Source organism: Esox lucius, chromosome 5 (genome assembly GCF_011004845.1).
Source record: "Esox lucius isolate fEsoLuc1 chromosome 5, fEsoLuc1.pri, whole genome shotgun sequence".
In the NCBI taxonomy this organism is placed as follows: Eukaryota; Metazoa; Chordata; class Actinopteri; order Esociformes; family Esocidae; genus Esox; species Esox lucius.
This window is the reverse complement of record NC_047573.1, coordinates 5,837,249-5,862,394: the sequence shown is the minus strand read 5'-3', so window position 1 is coordinate 5,862,394 and position 25,146 is coordinate 5,837,249. Positions and strand designations below refer to the sequence as shown.

The 25,146-nt window shown below is 43.2% G+C and overlaps 1 protein-coding gene across 1 annotated transcript in view; it reads left to right on the top strand.

Annotated features, from left to right (window-relative positions):
• Positions 1-25,146, top strand: part of eys (eyes shut homolog) — a 296,854-nt gene that overhangs the window by 241,097 nt on the left and 30,611 nt on the right. The window contains exons 43-44 of the mRNA XM_020046358.3: positions 16,514-16,622; positions 18,008-18,228. Coding sequence (XP_019901917.3) covers positions 16,514-16,622; positions 18,008-18,228 — 330 coding nt within the window. The remainder of the gene's footprint in view (positions 1-16,513; positions 16,623-18,007; positions 18,229-25,146) is intronic.

Genomic DNA, 25,146 nt, shown 5'->3' with positions numbered 1-25,146 from the left:
AACTCACACATTTTTTTTGAAAGGTGATTTGAATAATAATAATTCATAAATAATCCTTATGTCCTCAGAATGTATTTTGCTACTAAATGTGTTTTGCTATAAATGTATTAAATCCCAATGTAATGAAACACATCATCACCCGCTGGGCTTCCAAAGCACTCACCACCCAGCACCACAGTCCAGGCTTGGCTGGCTAGGTACTACCAGATATCCAATTAGACCACTGAGACACATGAGATGCCAGCATTTACATTTGAACTTGTACCGGAAAGGTTTGATGGCCGTGGTTAGTTAGCGAAGCTGATTCAACAAACGACTGTCTCACCAATCATGTCTTAATGTTCTGGTATGTTCCGTGTCTGCAGCTACTTTATTTAATTTTTTTATGTTAAAAGCACATATTTTAGATTAGGCGCTACTATTAAAATTCCACGCTAATTAAAAACCATGTGCTTCATTACTGTCAGGTACGGTTATTCTCTTTCAACACTCTGCTCGTACCCGACAGGGTGAGCGTGCGGTTTATTTCAAACTAAGAGACGTGTCTGTCTTTGGCTTCTCGCTGATCATTACCTGTGAAATGCCTCACCGTGCCAAGGTGCTGCCTTGGAATTTCACTGCCGCTGATCAGCTGGGGGAGATGAGGGGAGGGTCGGGTTTGGAAATGGAAACAGAGGATGAGGCTGTTGGAGAGAGAGAGAGAGCGGGTGAGCGAGTTAGGGATGAACAGAACACAAGCATCCTAAATGTATCGAGCGCTGCCAGTCACAATGCACATTACGCAGCAAATATCCCGTCTTTTTAGTGTCACCAGAACGGGAGGCTGCGTCCCAACGCTTTCACCCTACGCGGCGCACCTCGTTTTAGCCGGGTAGTGCGCCACGCAGGGAGCAGGGCGCGGTTGCGACCGCAGACAAGAGGTCACGGTCTGCTGATATTTGATACGCTTCAGGCGGGGTGGGGGGGGGGAGCGGCGACCACGGGGGAAGCCTGCTCGTTCTGCCGGCGTGCGACGGCGTGAGACGGCCAGCGAGGAGCGTTGTTAAAACAGAGCACGCCGACGGTTCAGCCCGCGGCAGCGCCAGGTCGACACTGTGAGGCGGGAGTACCGTAATTGATACGGAGCTCTTTAATACGGGGCACTTCAAGCCCAGTCCCGGAGGGCCCCCGACGTGTCTGGGGTTTGTTTGTACCTGTTGGATAATTGCACTCAACTGGTTTCCGAGATCTGAATCAGTTCTTGATTAGAAGGGGTGGGGGTGTGGAAAACAGAAGGGTTCTGGCCCTGCAGGAACACAGACGAACAGCCCTGAATTCAACCGAACGGGATGATGCAAATGTGTGTGTAATGTGTCGTCTCTAGGGGGACGCCATAATATAACCTGTTTTAGGTCTCGTTATGGAGTGAACTGGATGTGTCGCTATAAGGTTGCAGAAGTTCATAAGACGCTGTGACGTATGTTGTGCCCAATAAGGCAATATGCAAACCTCATTAAGCGGTGCCAATGTTCTAATAATAGACAGTGAGGAGGATGGACTCTGGACATATCAGATATACTGTAGCTAAAATAACAGCTTGAATTTAGTCATTGAGGATTTGGGCACCTGGCTGTCTTAGTAATTCATTCATTCATCACACAATTATATTTCATTATATGATATTAAATTTAAATAACGTGAAACTCCTCGAAACTAAAACATCCTGATAACAGCCGAATAAGCCTAGGCATGTTTATTTGTATCTATTAAGTTAACGGAGCTTGGAGATCACCAGTGTGCTAGAGTATGTTTTCAAATGGTTGTCCATTAAAAGCAGAATCGGGGGTTTAAAGACAACCTTATAACCTATTTCAAATGTCTGACCCATGTGCCAAGTATTCTTCTCCTTGTAGCTGCTGTCGGATGTAGGATAAATCTGTAGCATCCTAAATCATAATCATATTCTCTGTATAGCACACTTCTTTTGACTGCAGTCCTATGGCGCAGAAGTAGTGTACTGAACAAAAAAAGAGTGCCTTTTTAGACAACGTGTGTGTCTACACACAGTCTACACTGCTGGTGACGGTTTGCAAACTGAATATTCGAAAATGGTTTCTTTCTAAGCAGTGAAATTCCAAGAATCCACCGATCAGCATTCAGTTCCTATATTTTTATTGATACTTCCTTCTCTAGGTATCTGTGATTTAACGAAAATGAGGAAAGCCAAATTATCCAGTGTGTGTGTGTTGTGTGTGTGTGTGTCTGTGTGTGTGTGTCTGTGTGTGTGTGTGTGTGTGTTGTTATGTGTGTATGCTTGCGTCCGTGTGTACGAGTGTCTGCATCTGTCTGTCTGTCGGTCTGTCTGTGTGTCTCGGTATGTGTGGGTGTTTATATGTGTGTATGTCTGTGTGTGTGTGTCTGTGTGTGTGTGTGTGTGTTGTTATGTGTGAATGCTTGCGTCCGTGTGTACGAGTGTCTGCATCTGTCTGTCTGTCGGTCTGTCTGTGTGTCTTCGGTATGTGTGGGTGTTTATATGTGTGTATGTCAGTCTGTGTGTGTATGTGTGTGTGTGTGTGTTCAGCTAGACGTCTCTCGGCGTCTGCTGTATTCAGCTGATCCAGAGGCAGCCCAGTGATGTGTTGGTGCCATCTGTTGCCAACAGTTAAAGATGGTTTATTTAGTGGAGCTGCTCCGTCATGCCCCTCCTCCTTCATTCTCCACGCTGTTTTATGGGCTACAGGCTCATCCAAAATGCCACACTGTGTCTGTTTTAGTGGACCACTGTCAGAACTAGTGCACTATGCAATGTTGGTTGCTATTTGAGAAACCCGTACGGTAAGCTCTCTCTGCGTCATAAAGCAAGATCGGTGCAATTAAATACATTGTGTCTGTTGACGTGAAAGCAATATATATTTAGTAATCAGATTGGAAGATTAAACCAAAATGTTGTGCGCCAAACTGCTACTCAGAAGCCATTCAACCACTATGACTGTAACGCTGTTTTGGTCTGAGGTCTGAATTGGTTCACTTCGCCCCATGAATGAAAAAGCATTGGATTGGTAAAGACACAGGCCTGTGGGAGTTTTCCCCACATTGTTTTTACAGCGATAATTGCAAACTGTAAACAAGTGCTCACTTTGGGATGAATAAGAGAGAATTAGGATGTACAGATGTAGGATTTTAATTTGATCCCCTTTCCAAAGAACTACCCAGGAAGTGGTAAAAAAAAAAAAAAAAAAAAAGGAAAAAAGGATTATGAGTTATAGTTTGAGTGTGGATTGTATGTTAAGAAATGTATCATCCTTTTTAAATATGTCCATAATTTATAATTATAATAATGTCCTACTGCTGCACATTATTTTCCTGCTGCCACAAATTAACATCCTACTATTTGTTCTGCTGGTGCATCCAGTGGCTTCTTTTTATGTACTTTTATAGGGAACAACTTTTCAACTCGTAACCAGGTCTTTAGTTTACAAGAGAAAGTAATGTATGCAGACTGTATGTTGCCTGTCAGGTTGTTTACAGTGGATACCCCTCTGAAAATGCCAGGTTTTTGTGATGTAAAAGAATGAACTTTTTCACTTTTAATGTGACCTGTAATGTGAACAATTCAATTGAAAAACAAACTGATATCTTCGAGGGGGAAAAATGAAAAATAAAAACCTTACAATAACCTGGTTGCATAAGTGTGCACACCAATCACATTCAAACTCATGTTAAATAGAAGTCATTACACACCTGCCATCATTTAAAGTGACTCTGATTAATCACAAATAAAGTTCAGCTGTTTTCCTGACATTTTCTGAGTTGCATCTCAGAGCCATGGTCGCCCGGGAGCTTCCAAAGCATCAGAGGGATCTCATTTTTGAAAGATATCAGTCAGGAGAAGGGTACAAAATAATTTCCAAAGCATTAGATATACCATATACCAGTCATCATCAAGTGGAGAAAATATGGCACAACAGAGACATAACCAAGAACTTGACATCCCTCCAAAATTGATGAAAAGATAAGAAGAAAACTGGTCAGGGAGGCTTCCAAGAGGCCTACAGCAACATTAAAGGAACTGCAGGAATGTCTGGCAAGTACTGGCTGTGTGCTACATGTGACAACAATCTCACATATTCTTCATATGAATGGGCTATGGGGTAGGGTGGCAAGACGGAAGCCTTTTCTTACAACGAAAAACATCCAAGCCCTGGCTGAAGTTTGCAAAAACAAACATCCAAGTCCTCCAAAAGCACGTGGGAAAATGTGTTATGGTCTGATGAAACCAAGGTTGAACTTTTTGGTCATAATTTCAAAAGGTATGTTTGGCACAAAAACAACACTGAAAAGAACACCATACCCACAGTGCAGCATGGTGTTGGCAGCATCATGCTTTGGGGCTGTTTTTCTTCAGCTGGAACCGAGACTTTAGTCAAGTGGAGGGAATTATGAACAGTTCCAAATACCAGGCAATTTTGGCACAAAACCTTCAGGCGTCTGTTAGAAAGCTGAAGATGAAGTTCACCTTTCAGCATGACAACGACCCAAAACATACATCCAAATCCACAAAAGCATGGCTTCACCAGAAGAAGATTAATGTTTTGGAATGGCCCAGCCAGAGCCCAGACCTGATTCCAATTGAAGATCTGATCAATGATCTCAAGAGGGCTGTGCACAGGATATGTCCTTGCAATCAAATATTGCCACGCTTTGGGTTTTTGGGTAACAGACTCCTAACCAAAAGACTGAGTGCTGTAATAAAACCAAAAGGTGCTTCAACAAAGTGTTTTTCTTTTCTTTTTCTTTTTTCAAGGATTTCAGTTTGTTTTTCAATTGAATTGTTCACGTTATAATTCACATTAAAGGTGGAAACAGTTCTGACATGATTTATCTTTGTCTCATTCTTTTACATCACAAGAACCTGGCATTTTAACAGGGGTGTGTAGACTTTTTATATCCACTGTATATGCAATGACCTCCACAGGTATTTGGACTGAGACGTTTCTTTATTTTCTGGCTCTGTATTCCAGCCGGTTGGATTTAAAATGATGCATTGACGATGTGGTTCAAATTCTGTTGTCTTTATTATGGAAGTATTTTCATCTATATTAGATAAAACAATCAGAAATGACAGCACATTTGTCATTGTCCAAATACTTTGTGTTCACAGTATATATAGCAAAGTACTCTATCACAAAATCACTTTATTGTGGGACGTTTCACTTCAGATGTAGGCTTTTCAGAGTGTGGCGATGTCAGCTAATGTGGTACCTGCTAGCAGGTTAAACATGATGTAACGAATTACAATCAGCTGAATGTCAATTAGAGCTGGCAGAAAGGGGCTCAAACGTTCAAAGCTCACATAAAAATGTATGTTTGCCCTATGGAAATGATCACCCAAATAGGTTTAGGTTAGTGGTTATAGCCGGCGTTAGGCTCTGGTTTATGTTCAACGGTTAATGTTCAAGAAAGGCTTCAATACAAAAAGGTGGGAAGCGGCTGGATTTGAACTCACCACATACATTTTGGAATGCCTCCACCATCCGTGTCTTTACCTCTAATATCACTCGCTATTCGATTTCAAGGCACCTAAACGATTTTCCCATCTGGACAAGTGTCTAATATAAAGGTGGGTCTGGTGTGAAACGTCTGATATTTCAGCTCTGAAACCACAAGATAGGTAGGATTCTGTACCACACTGAATTATTCAGTCTGTAGCCCATCTGTAGGAGAAGGCTTTGGGAGCAGAGAAGTCACTTAAAAAACACACACACACACACACAAAGACGCAGACACACACACACACACACACAGGCAGCCTGGTAGACAGTTCTGATTACAACCACAGCCACAAGATGAAGTGAAACAGAAATGCAAAACGCTAAATAAAAATAACAGCACTTATTTTGGGACTATTGTGGATTTGATTGAATATTTCAAACGTTGATTTGTCTTACAGTTTTTCCCGATTGCTAACAAGCATTGATCAATACTGAAGTTACATTAACACAACTCTTGACACAGTCAGTAAAACAGAAGTACTTGTAGACCAAACTGTGAATCATTTTCATTGAGTTCACACAAAATGCTTTCAATGAACACATTCCCCAAAACCTATGAACTCTTTTCTCATTCATACTTCACCACTTACAAAACAATACATCTCTGGAAAAAATTTGTCGGAAAGGAAGGTTTTGAGGGAGGAACAAAACGGTTAAAATTAAGAAAGAAAATATAATAATTCCGGAGCTGTATATTTACAGCATGTTTTCTTGAATGGTTACAAACTGTTTATCAAAATGGTTAAAAACACATTCAAAATAGAATGATGGCAACTGTTGTGCATTTTTGCAGTAACCAGATTGAAACATAAAGAATTTTTTGAATATTTGTTAGAAAATTTTAATAATTGAATATTTTATCAATCCAAGCACAGTTGATTGCAGTTTCAGCTGAAAACCTACACCAGTGTTGAGAAGAAACGGTAAACATGTGAAAGAACTCCAGTATCAATATATCCAGGTACGATTTCTGTTCAATAACCAACCAGGGTATATACACATCTATGCATAATGTCAAGTATATTTATATATAAAGTACTGTAAAACTATGGATTTACTGTTTTATTTATAGAGTAATGGAGATGGAAGCCAGTCAAACTGTACATAAATTCATCTTTGTAGATGAAGTTGGATTCAACCTGGCAAAAACACGCCGCAGGGGAAGTGATGTGATTGGTCAGAGAGCCATCATGGATGTCCCAGGCCAGAGAGGAGCTAACATCACAATGTGTGCAGCACTGTCCAATGATGGTTTGCTGTTACACAAACCACTCATTGGCCCCTACAATACAGAGAGGCTAGTGATGATACTATAATTGTTGATGTTTGTTTGTTATTATTGCAGCCCTGGAATTTGGGGAAATTTGTTTATTGTTTTACCTTTTTTTTATGTATAATTGTATGCAAAGATGTAGAAAAAAATAAAGCATATTCCTTCAAATTGCTGCATTTCTTATTCATTCTTTTTTTTTAATACATTAGTACAGTAAAAAAAGTAAGTTTTTTTCTTATTCTATGATCAAATACTGATTTATGTGGAAAAATGTGATAAAAGTTTGTCATTCATGTAATGATCCCTGTTGTTAGTATTTTTAAGGTCAGTGTGTTATGAGTGACAATGTGTGTTTCTGAGTGAAAATAGTTTTGGAGGTGAGATTAACTGTTTGGCCAAGATGCATGGTATAAATGCAGACTGTGTGAAGAGTTTTGTTATTGCGGTTTCAGTATTGACCAATGCTTGTTAACAATCGAGAAATACTGTAAGTTGTGGAGATATAAAATAGATTATCACTGTACAACAGGCATTAGGACTGGATACCCAGGGCTGAACAATAGGCAACTTTGCAGAGAGCTAATGAGGGAATATTCTTCAGTCTAACACATAGTACTGTATTTAATATCCAACCTAGAATGCATTCATCTGTGTGTGTTAGATTGACAATATTTGAGGGGACCAGAACAAATGTTTTTATTCAAAATCCCTTTTTCAGAAACCCCTAACCTGGTACCTGAATTGGGCCCCTAATCCTGACCCTGAATTATACACCTTTACTATAACGCCAATTGCAACTTTTAAGCCTAAAATAGCCTTTTACTTCATGGGGATCAGCAAAGGACCCCACAAGGTCTTTTTTGTTTTGTTTGTTTAAATGCAGGGATTTCTGGCCACCACAAGTATAGTTATACACCCAGACACGCACCCAGACACACACACATTTTAGGGATGTATATTCTAGCATATTTTCTTTTAAAACTGTTCTGAGGGGGGCCCTCAAAGTATAGTGTGACACACACACACCATCATCTGATGCAGCACAGCCAACTCTATGCCTGCGGAGATACTGGAAGAGCCATGCAAATTAGTCTGCATTGTCCACTGTTCCTAGACTGCCTCCCAAGAAGTACCCTAATCCCTATTTGGAGCACTTCCTTTGAACGGGGCCCACGCCGAAATCTGTAGGGGTCTGGCGTAGAGTTGTGCCCCATGTAGGGAACATGATGCCATTTGGAATGGCAGTGGAAAGGCCAGCGCTTACGAGACCTCATCAGGAAATACCGTGCTACTTGTTCACTGCCTGCTCTCGACGGGACGCGCTTCGCTCCATTATCAAGACAAATAAAGAGGCCATAAGTACCATCCTCTCCATGCGCCCGCAGCAGCAGGGGAACAGGGACCCAAGCCTTCTTTGTAGCTCTGTACGGTAATAATATTATTATGTTATTACCGTATACCACCTTGCCAAAATCCGGCTCGACTGCGGCATGAAGTGACGTGCCTGCCGGCGTTGTGCCGTTGATCTGTACAGGACCTTCTGCTGATTGGCGGTCGAGGGCGGAGATGGAGAATCGCCGGTTGTGTTTCGCAAAGCTTTGTCTTGGCCTTTTCCAAAACAAACAGTCGTTGCAAGGTTGACTGAAGAGCGATGATCGTTTTACAACACATGCGCACACACACACACACATTCAAACGCACACAGACGGCTGTCTTATTCAGACTGGCCTTGGACCAATGTACACAATGTGACTTCATCATTCACAAACACACTTGTCCACATAATAAAACACTGCCATTGTTATCGAGATTCTACAGCGACTTATGAAAGCATTTTTCTTCTAATCATACCACATGAGCCGCATAGGACCGCACACACACACACGCACACACGCGCACATGCACACACACACACGCACACACACACACACACACACGCACACACGCACCGTGATAACTTCACTTTAGGTTTCCCATTACTGGTCTTCACAGTGCATTAATTCATCAATCTGTATGCAGGCTGGCCCCGCCCCTCAAAACTTCACCTCAACCTGGAATTAGTCCGCCACGCATCCCAAATTACACCCTGTAACCTCATTAGAGCGCCACTTCTAAGCCCTGGTCAGAGGAAGGGGTCGCTGATAGTGTACCATTTGGAAAGCTGGCTTAGTCGAGTTGCGTGGTCGGTGATTGGCTTCGGGGAAGTGTACTGGAAGGCTGCTGCAAATTAGCACCGGGAGAGGGCAGACACACACGCACACACACACACACACACACACACATGCACACGCAAAGACGTACCGACAGCGATGCACAAGCGTGAGCGGGCAAACACACACAGGCTCATTGCTCTGATTGCTCACATCTGGTCATGTGTTGTTTTTATCCTTCCTGAGAAGTGGTGCTGCAATCACAACACGGACCGAGGAATAAGTGGCTCCACCTGTAGCAAACTCTAACCTGATTGGCTCCCGTGTTAATTACCATCTTCTGATGAATCAGGAAATGGAACTGTGTTTTCTGTCATTTTCAAACTCATTCTGTGCCACTGTTATGGTACAAAAACGAATCACACTCTGTTGTATCACAATGTTTTTTGTGAGATGTGTGGTGGGTCGTGTGACCCCTTCTGCGTGGTCTCCCCTGGGGACTTGTGCTCCGGCATTACTCATTAACATTCTGCTCCAGTTTTAATAGATGTCCTGTAATGGCAAGAACAATAGCAGTCTAACCACTTATCTAATGTTCCACTCCTTGGTAGGTAATCTCTCTCTAACACACACAGACACACACAAACACTGTGCAGTCACAAACCTTACACATAGTCACAGATACCAACACACTGCTGTATGGTCATGAAGCGTGTACCGGTCCAACTCTGCTTCCTGGTTGCCCTTCTTTCTTCATTAATTTGTCTTGAGTGTATAAATAATCAATGACCGTCGTTTTATAATCCAGTACCTTTATGGCCCCGCAGGAGTTGCTGACCATAAAGTCCCTGCACGGGCTTCCCGTTACCGCCTCATTCCAGCACAGGAAGTAGATCATTGTTATAGCCACAGCTGCACAGCTTTGTCCTGCATAATAACAATAAAAATAAATATAATGACCAGACCCATTGAAACCTTTTTGTTTCCGTGAGCACTCTTAGAGAAAAGGTGCTGTCTAGAACATAAATGGGTTCTTCAGCTGTGCCCATAGAGGAACCCTAGGAGAACCCAGGATAACCCAAAATAAATTGTGCTACACTCGTAGAAAGAAATGGTTCCTGGATACATTATTTATGCTTAAACTTTCTACTGAGCGTTCTACATGAAGGGAAATTACTTTTCAAGCAATAGTACATTCTTTGCAGTTCTGTAATACAATGTGGTTTATTCATTTTATGTACAATATAAATGTAGTATTTACATGGTAATGTACAGGAGGCATTGACTGTATGTCATGGTAATGCACAGGAGGCATTGACTGTATGTCATGGTAATATGCAGGAGGGGTTGACTATGTCATGGTAATGTACAGGAGGCGTTGACTCTATGTTATGGTAATGAACAGGAGGCATTGACTGTATGTCATGGTAATGCACAGGAGGCATTGACTGTGTGTCATGGTAATATGCAGGAGGCATTGACTGTATGTCATGGTAATGTACAGGAGGCGTTGACTCTATGTTATGGTAATGAACAGGAGGCATTGACTGTATGTCATGGTAATGCACAGGAGGCATTGACTGTGTGTCATGGTAATATGCAGGAGGCATTGACTGTATGTCATGGTAATGTAGAGGAGGCATTGTCTGTATGTCATGGTAATGTACAGGAGGCGTTGACTGTATGTCATGGTAATATGCAGGAGTCATTGACTGTAAGTCATGGTAATGTAGAGGAGGCATTGTCTGTATGTCATGGTAAGATACAGGAGGCATTGACTGTATGCCATGGTAATATTATACCCCAGTAGTAATTTTACTCAACTTAAATCCCTAAGGCAGAGCCTTTTCCATTGTTGTTGTTTTTTTTTTACCATGTTTTACTATTTAATCACACAATGTTTCCAAGACAGCTCACAGCACATGACTGGTAATGTTTCCAAGACAGGACTGGCTCATTACACTTAGTTTCCTTATTCTTTAATTTACTTGTTTCTTTGAACAACAGGTGTGTATGTGTGTTTGTTGTGACAGTATCCATCTAGGCAAAACAGACATACTATATATGGAAAAATGTTATCCTAGGTTTGGGTTTCGTTTTTGAGTGGATGTTAATAGTTTAGCAGTTATTATGTTTTGACTTTTCATGTTAATGTTCAGGTCATCATTACAGTACGAGGTTTGGAAAGTTAGGATTTTGAATGCGATCAATTGTACAGGGAGATTCGTAAATATGCGTGTGTATATGTGTGTTTTTGCGTGTGTGAGAGAGAGACATGAGTGCCCAGTTCATCCATGTCAGTAGTCAGACAGGGCAGGTGTTCAGCAGTTTGATGGCAGGCAGAGCACTTCCCATACCAGGCTGTGATGCAGACGGTCAGGATGATGACGCTGGCTCAGGGACCCATTGACTCAATGGCTCATGACTCAGCGACTAAATGACTTAGGAACTCAAGGACTCAATAACTCATTGGCTCAGGGACTCTGAGTCATTGACTAAGTGACTCAGGGCCTCATTGTCTCAATGGCTCAGGGACTCAGCAACCTAATTACTTAGGAACTCAAGGACTCAATAACTCATTGGCTCAGGGACTCTTAGTCATTGACTCAGTGACTCAGGGAGTCATTGACTCAAGGACTCATTGAATCTGTGACTCAGGGACTCATTGACTCAGGGAGTCATTGACTCAAGGACTCATTGACTCAGTGACTCAGGGACTCATTGACTCAGGGACTCATTGACTCAGGGAGTCATTCACTCAAGGACTCATCGAATCAGTGACTCAGGGACACATCGACTCAGGGAGTCACTGACTCAAGGAGTCATTGACTCATTGACTCAGGGACTCATTGACTCAGGGACTCATTGACTCTGGGACTTATTGACTTTGTTGTCTCTGAAACATTGTTACTGACATAACACATCCGTTGTCACTGTGTTGACAAAGCCTCATCCAGGAAACAGCCACCAGTCACCTGGCAGACGGGGAAACCTAGACATCTGCTACCATAGGAGGAATGAAGACATATCCAGACTCACAAGAGTCTTCAGAACAAGTCTAGACACTAAAACGCTGCAAGAGACAACCAACTTCATCTCTTCCGGGAATTCTGGGAAATGGAATAAAGGCCAATGTGATTGGAGTAAAGCAACTTTTTGTCGAACAGTGGTATAGGAGATCCTTGAGAAACCCCACTGATATGCACATTCACAGATCCTCAGAAAGTTCCCCAGTGAAGGTGATAATAACCTCCCTGACTGACTGGTTTGATGCACAGTTGATGTTCGTTCCGGACACTGTTCAACCATCACTCAATGGTAGTGGAACTCAATTTATACTGGAAGAAACTCACACACTGGCTGTGTGGCAATGTCTGAAAACGAAAGCCATGTAAATGTTTCTAAACAAAAAGTGCCTTCCCTGCCTGATACTAGTGAAGATGGAAGTGCAAAGAGTTGCAATAGTGACAGATGCCAGGCCCTGTCTGACCAAGCTGATGTGAAATCATGGAAACCGTACAGTGCAACCTGACGATTTCCCAGACATGCAATTTTACCCGTGTGGTCAATTGCTGGTTTATGTTCTTACAGGGTTAGGGTTAGTCTTTTCAGGGTGCCCAGGTATATGTCTTTTCAGGGTGCCCAGGTATATGTCTTTTCAGGGTGCCCAGGTATATGTCTTTTCAGGGTGCCCAGGTATATGTCTTTCCTGGGTGCCCAGGTATACCTCTTTTCAGGGTGCCCAGGTATATGTCTTTTCATGGGGCCCAGGTATACATCTTTTCATGGTGCCCAGATATATGTCTTTTCATGGGGCCCAGGTATACATCTTTTCATGGTGCCCAGATATATGTCTTTTCCTAGATATGGCCCTGGATTCAGCTGATTTTACTGGTCCCTCTCAGTATTATTGATGTATGTTCATGGAACCCAACAAACTTCAGCTTTCCCCCCGAAAAAATGGATAAAGAAAGATAACACAATTTAACTTGTTTTTTTGTCACGCTGTTTTCATAATTTTCTCTTCAATTGGCAAGTGAGAAAATTTACCAAATGGATGTCCAATGGAGGGGAATGATGCCCCAGCATCTTAGTATGGTTGGCCATGTCTGATATGGTCTGTCTAAAAAAATAGTATTACATGTCGCTGTTGTGTCATTTGATCGATTTACCTCAGTTAGCATTTGGTTCCCTTGATAAAAAATTAAAAATGTTGCCCATTTGGATTTGCAGTTTGGCAGATGTTGGTTTATTTCCGAAAGATGAGAGATCTCTACGCCACATGGGGGAGTTGACTCCCTGTTTGTGCAGGTGGAGTTGATTCCTTGTGTGTGCAGGTAGAGTTGACTCCCTGTGTGTGCAGGTGGAGTTAACTCCCTGTTTGTGCAGGTGGAGTTGATTCCTTGTGTGTGCAGGTAGAGTTGACTCCCTGTGTGTGCAGGTAGAGTTGACTCCCTGTGTGTGCAGGTGGAGTTAACTCCCTGTTTGTGCAGGTGGAGTTGACTGCCTGTGTGTGCAGGTGGAATGGCAGTTGGGGAATGTTTTCTACAACCCTTTTCCCAAAAAGATGTGACACTGCGCCCATAATATTTATAGAGTAAGTATTGCTACTGTTTTCTTAAACACAAGCGATGGCAAGTGAAAACCTGTTTTCTGTTGGGGAAGGTGTTGCATTTTTATTGATACCTACGGTTTGACCAGCCCCCCTCCCTTAACGAATAACAAACTGTCCCTAACAATGCCCCTGGTCAGGACTGCCATTAAAAAAGGCTGCCCACAGTGTGCTGTTAACTTCATCCTAGCTATTAGCCAGTTGCTGAAATGGCTTTGTCAGTGTGAGCCAGCCCACATTTGGTCACTGAACCCAGTAAGGGGCAGCCTGCTGACGTTCAGATCTCCTCCGGAGAGGAGCTTGCTATCGAAGACATTCTATTTTTGAAATTGTCTTGGCTAAAAGCAAAGGACACAAAATGTGCAGTGTTCTATGACAGCGTAGGCAGGCGCTTGTACAAATCTGAGACTGATAAATCCCTCAGTTTGTACAAGTCTGAAACTGATAAATCCCTCAGTTTGTAAAAGTCTGAAACTGATAAATCCCTCAGTTTGTAAAAGTCTGAAACTGATAAATCCCTCAGTTTGTACTACTATGAAACTGATAAATCCCTCAGTTGGTACAAGTCTAAAACTGATAACTCTCTCAGTTTGTACAAGTTGGTACTCCCTCAGATTTTACTTAATGAATAAACCTGTGTCGGTGTACTCTTGTCAAGAAACACTGCTATCTTGAAAACAGTTGTAATGTCCCCTGGTGAGTAAGGGGACAATTTGAAGAGCTTGGCTGTGTCTTTTCAACCAGGCATGAGATTATTGACATTTCACCTTCTGCCTGTGGCCATGAGAGGTGGCCTCTGTAAATATTCAACCTCTTTTTGACATTGTGCATATCCCACAAAAGGAAATGAACATCAGATTGCTCAAGCGAAGACAATGTGTCTAAGCCTGAGTATAAACACACACCGCATGTGAGTTTATCCTTCTGAGCCAAAAAGCTCTGTAGGCAAACCCCATGATTTCGTTGTGGATGCAATCTTCAACTGGATGCCAACGGAGTGAGTGGAGGAACGAAGTGACATGGGAGGAGTTCAGAAGGTCGCCAACAGTGTTTTGCAGTAGTCCAGATATGAAATTGCTGTTTTCTGATTAGCAACTTTATGCACAAGCTTTCAAGGAAGAGCTTCTCCGTCTGGTCAAGGTATAGCTTTAGGTGCAGGGTTAACATTCACACAGATGCGTCACCACCTGTATATCAGGCGGTGGAAAAGAGAAAATAAAGCAATGCTAGGAGAAACTCACGTACATTAGTATATGATGAAGGGGAGTGACTATATGTACAGAGTGGAGATGAGAGGGCCTGGAACCAAGACTTGGGACGCCCAGATCAGAGAAAGCAGAGAGCAGGATCGCATGGTTGACAGTGTCCAAGGCAGCAGATAGATTGTGGAGGATGAGAACAGAGGAGATGGACTCAACTCGGGCAGTGCAGAGGGTGACACGGAGGGAAGAGGTCGTGGAGTTGAGTGACCTCTCTGGAACACTGGCTGGTCGGGGACATTTCTGAGAGAGATGACGGTAGAGTCTGTCGGACACACACACTACGCTCAAATGTTTTGGAAATTAAAGACAGAAATTATTTCAGCCTGTAGTTTTTGAATGTCAGCATTTCATATAAATTTGAGTCCTTTAGTGGACATTCTTATCCAGACTGACTTCCTGTCACTGCTTTCATCTGAAGGAGCTATGAGCATAATTATTGCTGGATGGAGGAAGAAATATACAAGGATAACAATTATATGATTATTGTTATGGTCATTAATGTGAGTATTATACAAATTACAAACATTATTTCACGAATGGTGGCAAATGTGTTCATGAATGTTTTAAATTTTTTCCTGTGTTTTTCTGTGTGTGTCTGTGCAATTGCCTATTTATGTGTGTGTGTGTGTGTGTGTGTGTGTGTGTGTGTGTGTTTGCATGTGTTCTTGTAGTTCTGTGTGTGTGTGTGTGTGTGTTTGAACATCCTCCTGTGGACAGAGCATAGGAATGGAAATGACCATTTCACTCTCATTTTCCACTGAAGCCAGACTGCAAACACGACTCATTACACTCCGTTATATAGTGCTGCTGAAATGCTCGTAAACATTCCAGTGCTGTCTCCCAAATGGCAGCCTTTTCCCCAGATAGTGCACTGCAGTGATAACCCCATGCCCCCCCACCCGCCTGCACTAGTTGGGACTAGGGGGCCATTTCAGTGTATTCTGAAACCAGTAGACAGTCACGCTAGCTTCAATACCAAGCCCTCTCTCTCCTCTGTCTCTCCTCAGTCTCCCTTCAGTCCCTTCTTGGTCTCTCCTCAGTCTACCTTCAGTCTGTCCTCGGTCTCTCCTCAGTCTATCTTCAGTCTCTCCTCGGTCTCTCCTCAGTCACTCCTCGGTCTTTCCTCAGTCACTCCTCAATCACTCCTCAATCTCTCCACAGTCTCCTTTCTCTCTCAGCATAATTGTCATGCTTGAATGGGTTTATGGTGAATACTGCCTATTCTCATGAGATTTCCCTCCACACTCTCTCTCTCTCTCTCTTTCTCTTGCTCTTGTCGTTCTTTCTTAATGCTCTCCTCTCTACTTTGCCATATCTCTTTCTCTCCTCCTTCCTTTTCTCTTCTCTCTCCACCTTCTTTCTATGCCCCTCTTTTTATATCAACCCATGTCCTCCTCTCCTTTTCTCTCCATCCTCAAACTCTACACCCTGTCTCTCCTACCCGCTGGCTCATCTTTCTCCACCCTCTCTCTCTGTCTCTCTCTCTCTCACGTTCCTCCTCTTCATCTCCACTCCTCTCTCTCTCTGATCTTTTCCCCTCTCCCTTTCCTCTATCCACCATCTCTCCCTTCCTACCCCCCCTCCCTCTCTCCCTCCCTCTCTCTCTCTCCCTCTCTCCCTCTCCCTCTCTCTCTCTCCCACTCCCGCACCCCTATCCTTCCTGCTCTCTCTATCTCTCCCCACAGATATCGGTTGCCTGGCAGTAGGAGTGAAGGGTCGTGTATGATTGAAATAGGAGTGGATAATGGGACGATGAAGCGTCAGGAGGAACCCCAGTTCCAGTCCTTGTCAGAGGTAAACCCAGTCATCTGAATGCATCCAAAATGACATTCTGCCTCCAAGCATAGAGCCCTACCTTTGATCAGAACCCCGCAGACCTGGTCAGATGTAGTGCACCAGGAAAGAGGGCTGGGGGGGGGGCGTTTGGACAGCATTCCATCTAGTCATCTAACGCTCTCATATCCAAACGGTTTCTTTGGCTCTCCCCGTAGGAGAACGTGTCATGGTTCCTGGAATAACCCCCCCCCCCCACCTCCCTCCCCCCCAAGTACAACATGTTTGGGTTCCATGTAGAATCCTCTGTGGAAAGGGTTCTGTATGGAACCAAATAAGGTTTATGGGGACAGATGTGGAACCCTTTTGCAACCCTTTTTGTTTGTGGAGTGTACACAGTCTGGGGTTTATCATTGTACACTGTCTGGGGTTTATCATTGTACACTGTCTGGGGTTTATCATTGTACACTGTCTGGGGTTTATCATTGCACACTGTCTGGGGTTTATCATTGTACACTGTCTGGGGTTTATCATTGCACACTGTCTGGAGTTTATCATTGTCCTAATGGAATTGGAGGAGCTGAAGGGTTAAAATTAAGAGACCACTGCTATTCCTCACTTAAAAACTTTCATTTTCAACATTTTTGGAAAGGAAAGAAAAAGGTGCTGTGTTCTCTTAATTTTTTCCAGTGCTGTATAATATGGCCTATAATACATAATATTGCCTACAATATATACTATTGCTTACAATATATAATATAGCCTACAATATATATTTTTTTCACAGCAGATGTACTGAAGAGGCATACGTGTGAGGCACTTTTACTCCCATTTCAGATACTAGTATTGTAATGTGTATGGGTGTGTGTTCGTGTAGATGTGAGTGTAGTTGCAAAACGACAGCGATTCATGCATCCTGATAATTAGAGGGAAATAAGCATAAAAGAACACCAGACACTACCCATATCCACTTAACTGCGATGCCAAAGCTTATTCCACCCAAAGCCCAGCATGTCTGCTGTGGATGACTTCAAACTCCATTTGCAATTTTGTTTTGGCGAGAAATACAAGCAGCTCACTCAAGCTGCCTTTTAACGTGGGGATATGTCGTCGATTCCCTGACTACCAGAAAACACTTTCAGTAGAGTACTTTGCATCCTAAGAGTCAGACTGATCACCAGATGTAGTTTACAACGTTACCTGTAAATTGTTGCTGACAAACATGTCTGTATTGTAACCAGGATGTTATTATCAGTAGCAATTTGTATAAAACTGTGTAAAATGTTCTGATCATATTTCTGGACTTGTTGCTTGTGTGTGTTAATGAGTTCTGGCTTGTGCCCTAACCCGCGCAGCTGCCTGCCTGCGAGTGTGTTCATACATTTGTCTTGGCTTTATTCTACTAGGCAGCGTTCGGGCCTATATTCCTGGGGGACGTACCGTCCGACAGGGATCCTCCTGACAGTTCCAGGGAGGTGACCGGCTTTGTGGGCTGCATCCAGGAGCTCCACATCAACTCTAAAGAGGTCTACATAACAGCAGAGGCCCTGGGCGGGAGGAACATCCATAACTGTGCCACACCTGTCTGCCAGCACCTGCCCTGCCGCCACGGAGGCACCTGTGTCAGGTAAAACAGGAGCAGCCCTTGCCTACCCATGAAATGAGGCATGTTCTCATTGTGATGCACATTGACTTGTGCCTGAGAACAAGATGGGGCTTGGGATATGGGTTAAGTTGGTTCCAGTCAGTTTGTAGTGTGGCCGTTGACCTTGATCGGGATGGAGGACGGTGGAGTAATGGAGAAATCTTACACACCACTGTGATCTGGGTTCATACCCTGGTTCGTGCGACCCGCTGACCAAAAACCGCCCATGGTGCAGAATCCCATAACGGCCGGCGCATGTTGACGCAGAGCCCGGGGTCGCGGAAGGCTTGGATGGTATCGCGTGCATAGCCAAGGTAGCGTCCTCCCGCACACTGATTTAGTTGAAGGGCCGATTTGCAGGGCAAGTTTCAGAGGATGCATGACTTGATATTCAGCTCTCCCAAGTCTGTCGGTAGTTGCTGTGATGAGGCAAGGTCGCAACCGCAGATGGATATACAGTATCTCACAAAAATGAGTACACCCCTCACATTTTTGTAAATATTTGATTATACCCTTTTCATGGGACAACACTGAAGAAATGACACATTGCTACAATGTAAAGTAGTGAGTGTACAGCTTGTATAACAGTGTAAATTTGCTATCTCCTCAAAATAACACAACACACAGCCATTCATGTCGAAACCGCTGGCAACAAAAGTGAGTACACCCCAAATTGGGCCCAATTAGCCATTTTCCTTCCCTGGTGTCATGTGACTCGTTAGTGTTACAAGGTCTCAGATGTGAATGGGGAGCAGGTGTGTTAAATTTGGTGTCATCGCTCTCACACTCCCTCATACTGGTCACTGGAAGTTCAACATGGCACCTCATGGCCAAGGACTCTCTGAGGATCTGAAAAAAATAATTGTTGCTCTAAATAAAGATGGCCTAGGCTATAAGATTGCCAAGACCCTGAAACTGAGCTGCAGCACGGTGGCCAAGACCATACAGTGGTTTAATAGGACAGGTTCCACTCAGAACAGGCCACGCCATGGTCAACCAAAGAAGTTGAGTGCACATGCTCAGCGTCATATCCAGAGGTTGTCTTTGGGAAATAGACGTATGAGTGCTGCCAGCATTGCTGCAGAGGTTGAAGGGGTGGGGGGGGTCAGCCTGACAAGCAGACTAAGGACATGTATTACTGGAACCATGTCCTGTGGTCTGATGAGAACAAGATATGCAAGAATGCAAGGTCTCTAACATCCACCAGCTCTGTGATGTCGTCATGGAGGAGTGGAAGTGGACTCCAGTGGCAACCTGTGAAGCTTTGGTGAACTCCATGCCCAAGAGGGTTAAAGCAGTGCTGGAAAATGATGGTAGTATTGACACCTTGGGCCCAGTTTGGGCATTTTCACATTTACACTGTTATACAAGCTGTACACTCACTACTTTACATTGTAGCAAAGTGTCAAAGTGTCAAATATTTACAAAAATGTGAGGGGGGTACTCACTACTGTAAGAAAATGGGACGGGGGTGGGGCGGGTTGTGGGAGGCACGTTAAGTGGTCCAGTACTATTTGTATGTCCAACAGTGTGCAGTGTGGCGTCAACAGTGTGCAGTGTGTCGTCAACAGTGTGCAGTGTGTCGTCAACAGTGTGCATTGTGTCGTCAACAGTGTGCAGTGTGTCGTCAACGGTGTGCAGTGTGTCGTCAACAGTGTGCAGTGTGTCGTCAACAGTGTGCAGTGTGTCGTGTATCGCCGTAGTACCGCACAACCTGCGCCTGCAGTGAATGTGATGGATATTATATTACTCTTTAAAACAATGTTAGCGTTGTACTGAAATACTGACTTTGAAGAGCTAAAAGGAAAATAATGAATTACCTGGCACTATGTCCTATTCACCTAATGGTCTTAAGACACTTCGCCGTTCCTAAATGTATTAGAAGTAATGGACTCTTAATGAAGGTCCAGGTACATCAGGGCTAATGTAAGGCAAGAGGAGCAGCCATATCCCAGTGTATCGATTCCTTCCATTCATATCCATCAGGTGTTTTTCGGTTCCCCATCTTAACCGTCTCTCGCCATTAGTCTCGTCCTGGCAATTTAGTAAATAGCTAAGATTGCGTCGTTGGGTCTCTTTGCCCGCTACGTGCTGAGAACATAGATCCGTTTAAAAGGAAAATATATATAAATATTTCAACTAATTGCAGTCTTGACTCAAATGAAGAAATGTGGCTTAATAATGTTTTGTGGTCAGATCCTCAAGGCCGCCACGTGCTGCAGTTGCAGTCATTACTTAGGTGTGTGAATGATTCGCCATCACGGCGCCGGTTCAGACCTCAGTGACAGACTTAGGGTTACCGGGAGTTCACAGAGCCGTCTTCGTTCAGTCCGTTGACCTGGGTGGCCCTGACCTAATAGCCTTGCAGGTCGCCTGGTCCCGCGACCTTTGAACATCTGGTCGGACTGAGTACGCTTGAGTACGCTTGAGTTGGGGTACATTCATGAATTATGGGTGGGGTCTAAGGGATGACGAGTACTAACCAAAACTGATTTTTCAGGAACGTTCAGCAGTGTTAAACCTAACGCTGTCAGTCTTTTAATTACATTGTTTTAATTTGCCGCTTTTGTTTTATCTAATATTTTCTCTGTACTTGCTAAGGTGCCTTTGATGTGTAAATGTATGTGACATAGACAGCAACAATCGTTTTTTAGACATCAGCTACACTTACTTATCTGCTGGTTTGATTGCTGTTGCCAGATGTACGGTATGGTTTGTTGTTGTGAATTATGGCTATGCCTTGGTACTGGGTCAGGAGCGTTGTTTGGTTTGATTGCTGTTGCTAGATGTATGGTATGGTTTGGTGTGGTAAATTATGGCTATGCCTTGGTACTGGGTCAGGAGCGTTGTTTGGTTTGTTTGCTGTTGCTAGATGTACGGTATGGTTTGTTGTTATGAATTATGGCTAAGCCTTGGTACTGGGTCAGGAGCGTTGTTTGGTTTGATTGCTGTTGCTAGATGTACGGTATGGTTTGTTGTTGTGAATTATGGCTATGCCTTGTTACTGGGTCAGGAGCGTTGTTTGATTTGATTTGGTTGAAGGTCGAACAAATCGCATTTGAGTTGAACTTTTCTCAACGCCCATTGGAAATGCCCCGCACCCAAGCGGTTAGATTCCCAGCCTGGCCAGAGTGATGTCCACGTAAGCCTGCCGGACTGGGCGGCTGTGGCAGACTACTGACTTAAGGTCAGGTAGAGGAAGGAGGGTGGTCATATGTGACGATGGTATTGCCTTCTCTCTCGCAGGCTTAGTCCAGTCTTCGAGACCCTGCTGGGCGTAGAATATGCATGGCGGGTCCCTGGGACCGCTTATGGATGGGATTGTGTTTTGTGTAATAAATGTCAATGGCTAAGAGTGTCGACCATTCGACTTATAATGAACAACTCTATAAAACCTATTGAGCTGCCCACCAAGCGGTACTAGGCTGTTTAAACAAAAACAAATGTCTCCTAATTAACTCATATTGTTACTATTATTATTGACTGAACATTTGATATTCTCTGTAAAAAAAAAGAAAAAATCTGTAGTTCAAAGAAACAACTCAAGCTCCTAGGAATACTCGCTAGGCACAAAGAGAGACTACATTAATGACCTGTGGAAATGTTTTTAATCCTACTGCCTTGAACTGGCACCCTAAGTCCATAGGTTCCTGATCCAATGTAGGGCACTACAAAGTGACTATGGTGCCATTTGGGTCTCATACCTTTGATCGTGTAATGATGCAGCCTTTGTAGACCTAGTGAAGATGTATAGTGGTCCCATGAGCATTCTTCAGAAACAAAATAGGACTCATTAAGGAGACGTCTGAGACTTGTTTGAATTTTGGAGGACATACGTTCAAACGAAATGTACAATTGGAATACAGATAAATTGGCTTCTGTTTTTTATCTGCCACTGTCATATAAATGTTCTTTCTGTTTGTTTTTGAAATGTCCCATTGTCAAGTATATGCAAGGAATCCGCATAAGAGATCAGGGACTTCGAGTGTAGCCTTGAGGTTCTCCAGTCACCAGGGAACGGTCAGATGAGACGCAGAGAGAAATTCTTTATGCGAGAATAGCAGCAGACATCTTTGTTTATCTGAGAAAACTTCCAATAATTGAATCCGAGTCAAGGAGAAAGGTCTCAGGTGTTTCTAGTAATGGGAAACCCTAGCAGTCTCCATTGTTCTTTTTGCACTGTTAGCATGTGGATGCAAACATTTTATAATTGTTAATAATGATTAGTGTGAACCCCTTGTAAACTGTGTCACACCGTTTTACATAAAGCAGCGAATGGAAGTCTTGGTAAACCTTTTCATGGGTGGTGCCTGGTGTTGCTAAATAGGTACCTGTGAAGGTGTGGACTAAGGGAATAGGTTTGGGTTTACACACACACACACACACACGCACACACACTTCAGTCTTTAATGGCTGTTATCAGAGGCTTGATTACATTAAATATGTGTGGCAACAAAAGGGTATTCCGATGTTGTTTTTTTTACCACAGGCAATCATTTGATTGCATAATCTGTTTATGTTTAGTGATTGTTGGGAATATGTAAATAGCAAACATGCACACACGTGCACACACACACACACACACACTGTTTGTGTGAACACATGCACACATATCGTGCTACGCACACACACGATGTGTTACACATTAATTACTCCTTGTGGTCTGTGCTTCCATGAATGTAATAGCACATACACACACACACACACACATGCGCAAACACACACACACACACAAATGAACAAACAAACACACACACACTGGTATTCATTATTAAAGGAGCGGCTACACATTTAATCTGTTAAGTAGTAGATAAACTGATGAATAATGGATGTGTCTGCGTATGATATCTCTGTCAGGGGAGCTCTCAGTCTTGAGACAATAAAGCTGTGTTGTGACCAGTGTCAAATATACCTTATTTTAAGTCTCGGGAAAAATCATTCACACTTCTCCGTCAGTACATGTTGACGTTTTTAATTACTGTTGATTGCTGTGTAGACTGTTGCCATTGGTTCAGCTTGATCACCTGATCATCTGAGACAGGACTATCAACAACATTTACAAAGACAAAACAGTCTTTGTAAAGATTTTGCTTGTTTGCCATACATGAAGTTCAGATATGAAGTTCAAGGGTAAATTCGTATTCTCCTGGGGGAAAAAAGTACAGCATTGTTTTTAAAACCCACGCTATTGATTCACTCACTGAAAAGTGTACATTGAGTCATGTTGAAACCCAGTGATCAAACTGGGTCAAATGTTCTCCACATTTCACAAGTTTTCCACCACACACACATTTCACAAGTTAAAATAATAAGCTGTCACTACCGCTGGTGATTTTATAAAACATAGAAAATAACCCTGTTGAACTGAACCCTGTTGAATAATTTACCAGAAATATGAGGGGGCTGCCAGCGGTAGTAAGTCATGAGATTTGGTGCTCTGTTCTACAGAATCACGACCCATCCATCCAGCACCATGACACTTCTCCGATTTGGGAAATGTGGCTTTGGCTCACTGAAATTGCTACTGGGAGACTTTTTAGCTATGCAGTTGACCTTAGAGGTCACTGTGACAGCTGTAGCTTTACATTTTGGCTGTTGATTAAGTCGTTGTTTTTTTTACTGTGTCTGTAATGTCCAGATGATGCTCCTTATGCTTAGATTGGCCTGCGATCGGGTGGAGGTCCATGGGCCGCTAATGCATTATGTCCAGAATATCTCGTTTCATATGGTAAATGCCATTCCTTCCAGTCAACATGGTTTGTAAAATGAAGTTGAACTAAAAAGTACATTTATAGAATGTTTGTGGTGTGTTTGCCGGCTTGTTAACATTTGAAGTGTGTAAGACTATTGAAATTGGTACCGCCACAGCATGTGAAACAATATCTAGCTTGAACGGTACGAGAGATACTGTGTTTACTACGCTGATTAATTTACCCATAGTTGATAAAGTGTTTTATATTGGTCTGTCTAGTTCAAACCGTTCAAGAGATACTGTTGGAGGGTTAATCAAAAATAATAGTTTAAATCACACTAATTAAAATAGTGTATAGTTTATAAACATGTAATAGAATTCCGATTCCATTCTTTGGATTTGGCCAAGGAGCATGACCATTTTAGATAGAAATCACTCGATTCCTGTCCTTCTTATTGAACCCCATATTCATTTGTGGACATTTTAAAAGCCTATAAACAGTAAACATGGTGTTGGTGAATTCAAGAAGTCTAAGGTGGAGAGGAGACAATACACTAAAAAAGTGTTTCTGAACCCTGCTCAGGGGTGCCCCCCTGCCCTACGTGTTTTAGATCTCACCCTGCTATGATCAGCCCATTATCATGTTCTTTATGAGCTACATGAAGTACGTTAGGGCAGTGAGAGGGCAGGGGAGCGTCCAGGAGCAGGGTTGACAATCTCTTCACTGGACCATGTGTATACAGACATTCTAGAGGCTTACAGAGCTATTCCCCTCCCCCACGTGGGATAGTCTGATTATCTTTCACTGTTCCTACTCCCAAAGTATTTACCCCTCGTTAAACGTGTGAAACCATCAGTGAGGACAGTCAAAGTGTGTCCAGAGGGGTCAGCCTCTCTTCTACAGCACCAGTTTCAAAACACAGACTGGAGGTTGTTTGCCGTTTAAGCCCCCCTTGACTCCCATTCGGACATTGAAACATGTACCCCGACGCATGTGGCAGGTCATCCAAGCCATCACAGACTGCCGGCCAAAGAACCCCACCCCCACAGCCAGCGACGTCTCTATCACCGACAAGTTAAAGGGGTTTACGCACGCTTCGACAGGGACAACAAAGAGCCAGCCATTAAAGCTGAACACATGTTCAAGAAACCAATTTGAAATGATTCGAGCTTTGTGACATGGTGCATTATCCTGCTGGAAGTAGCCA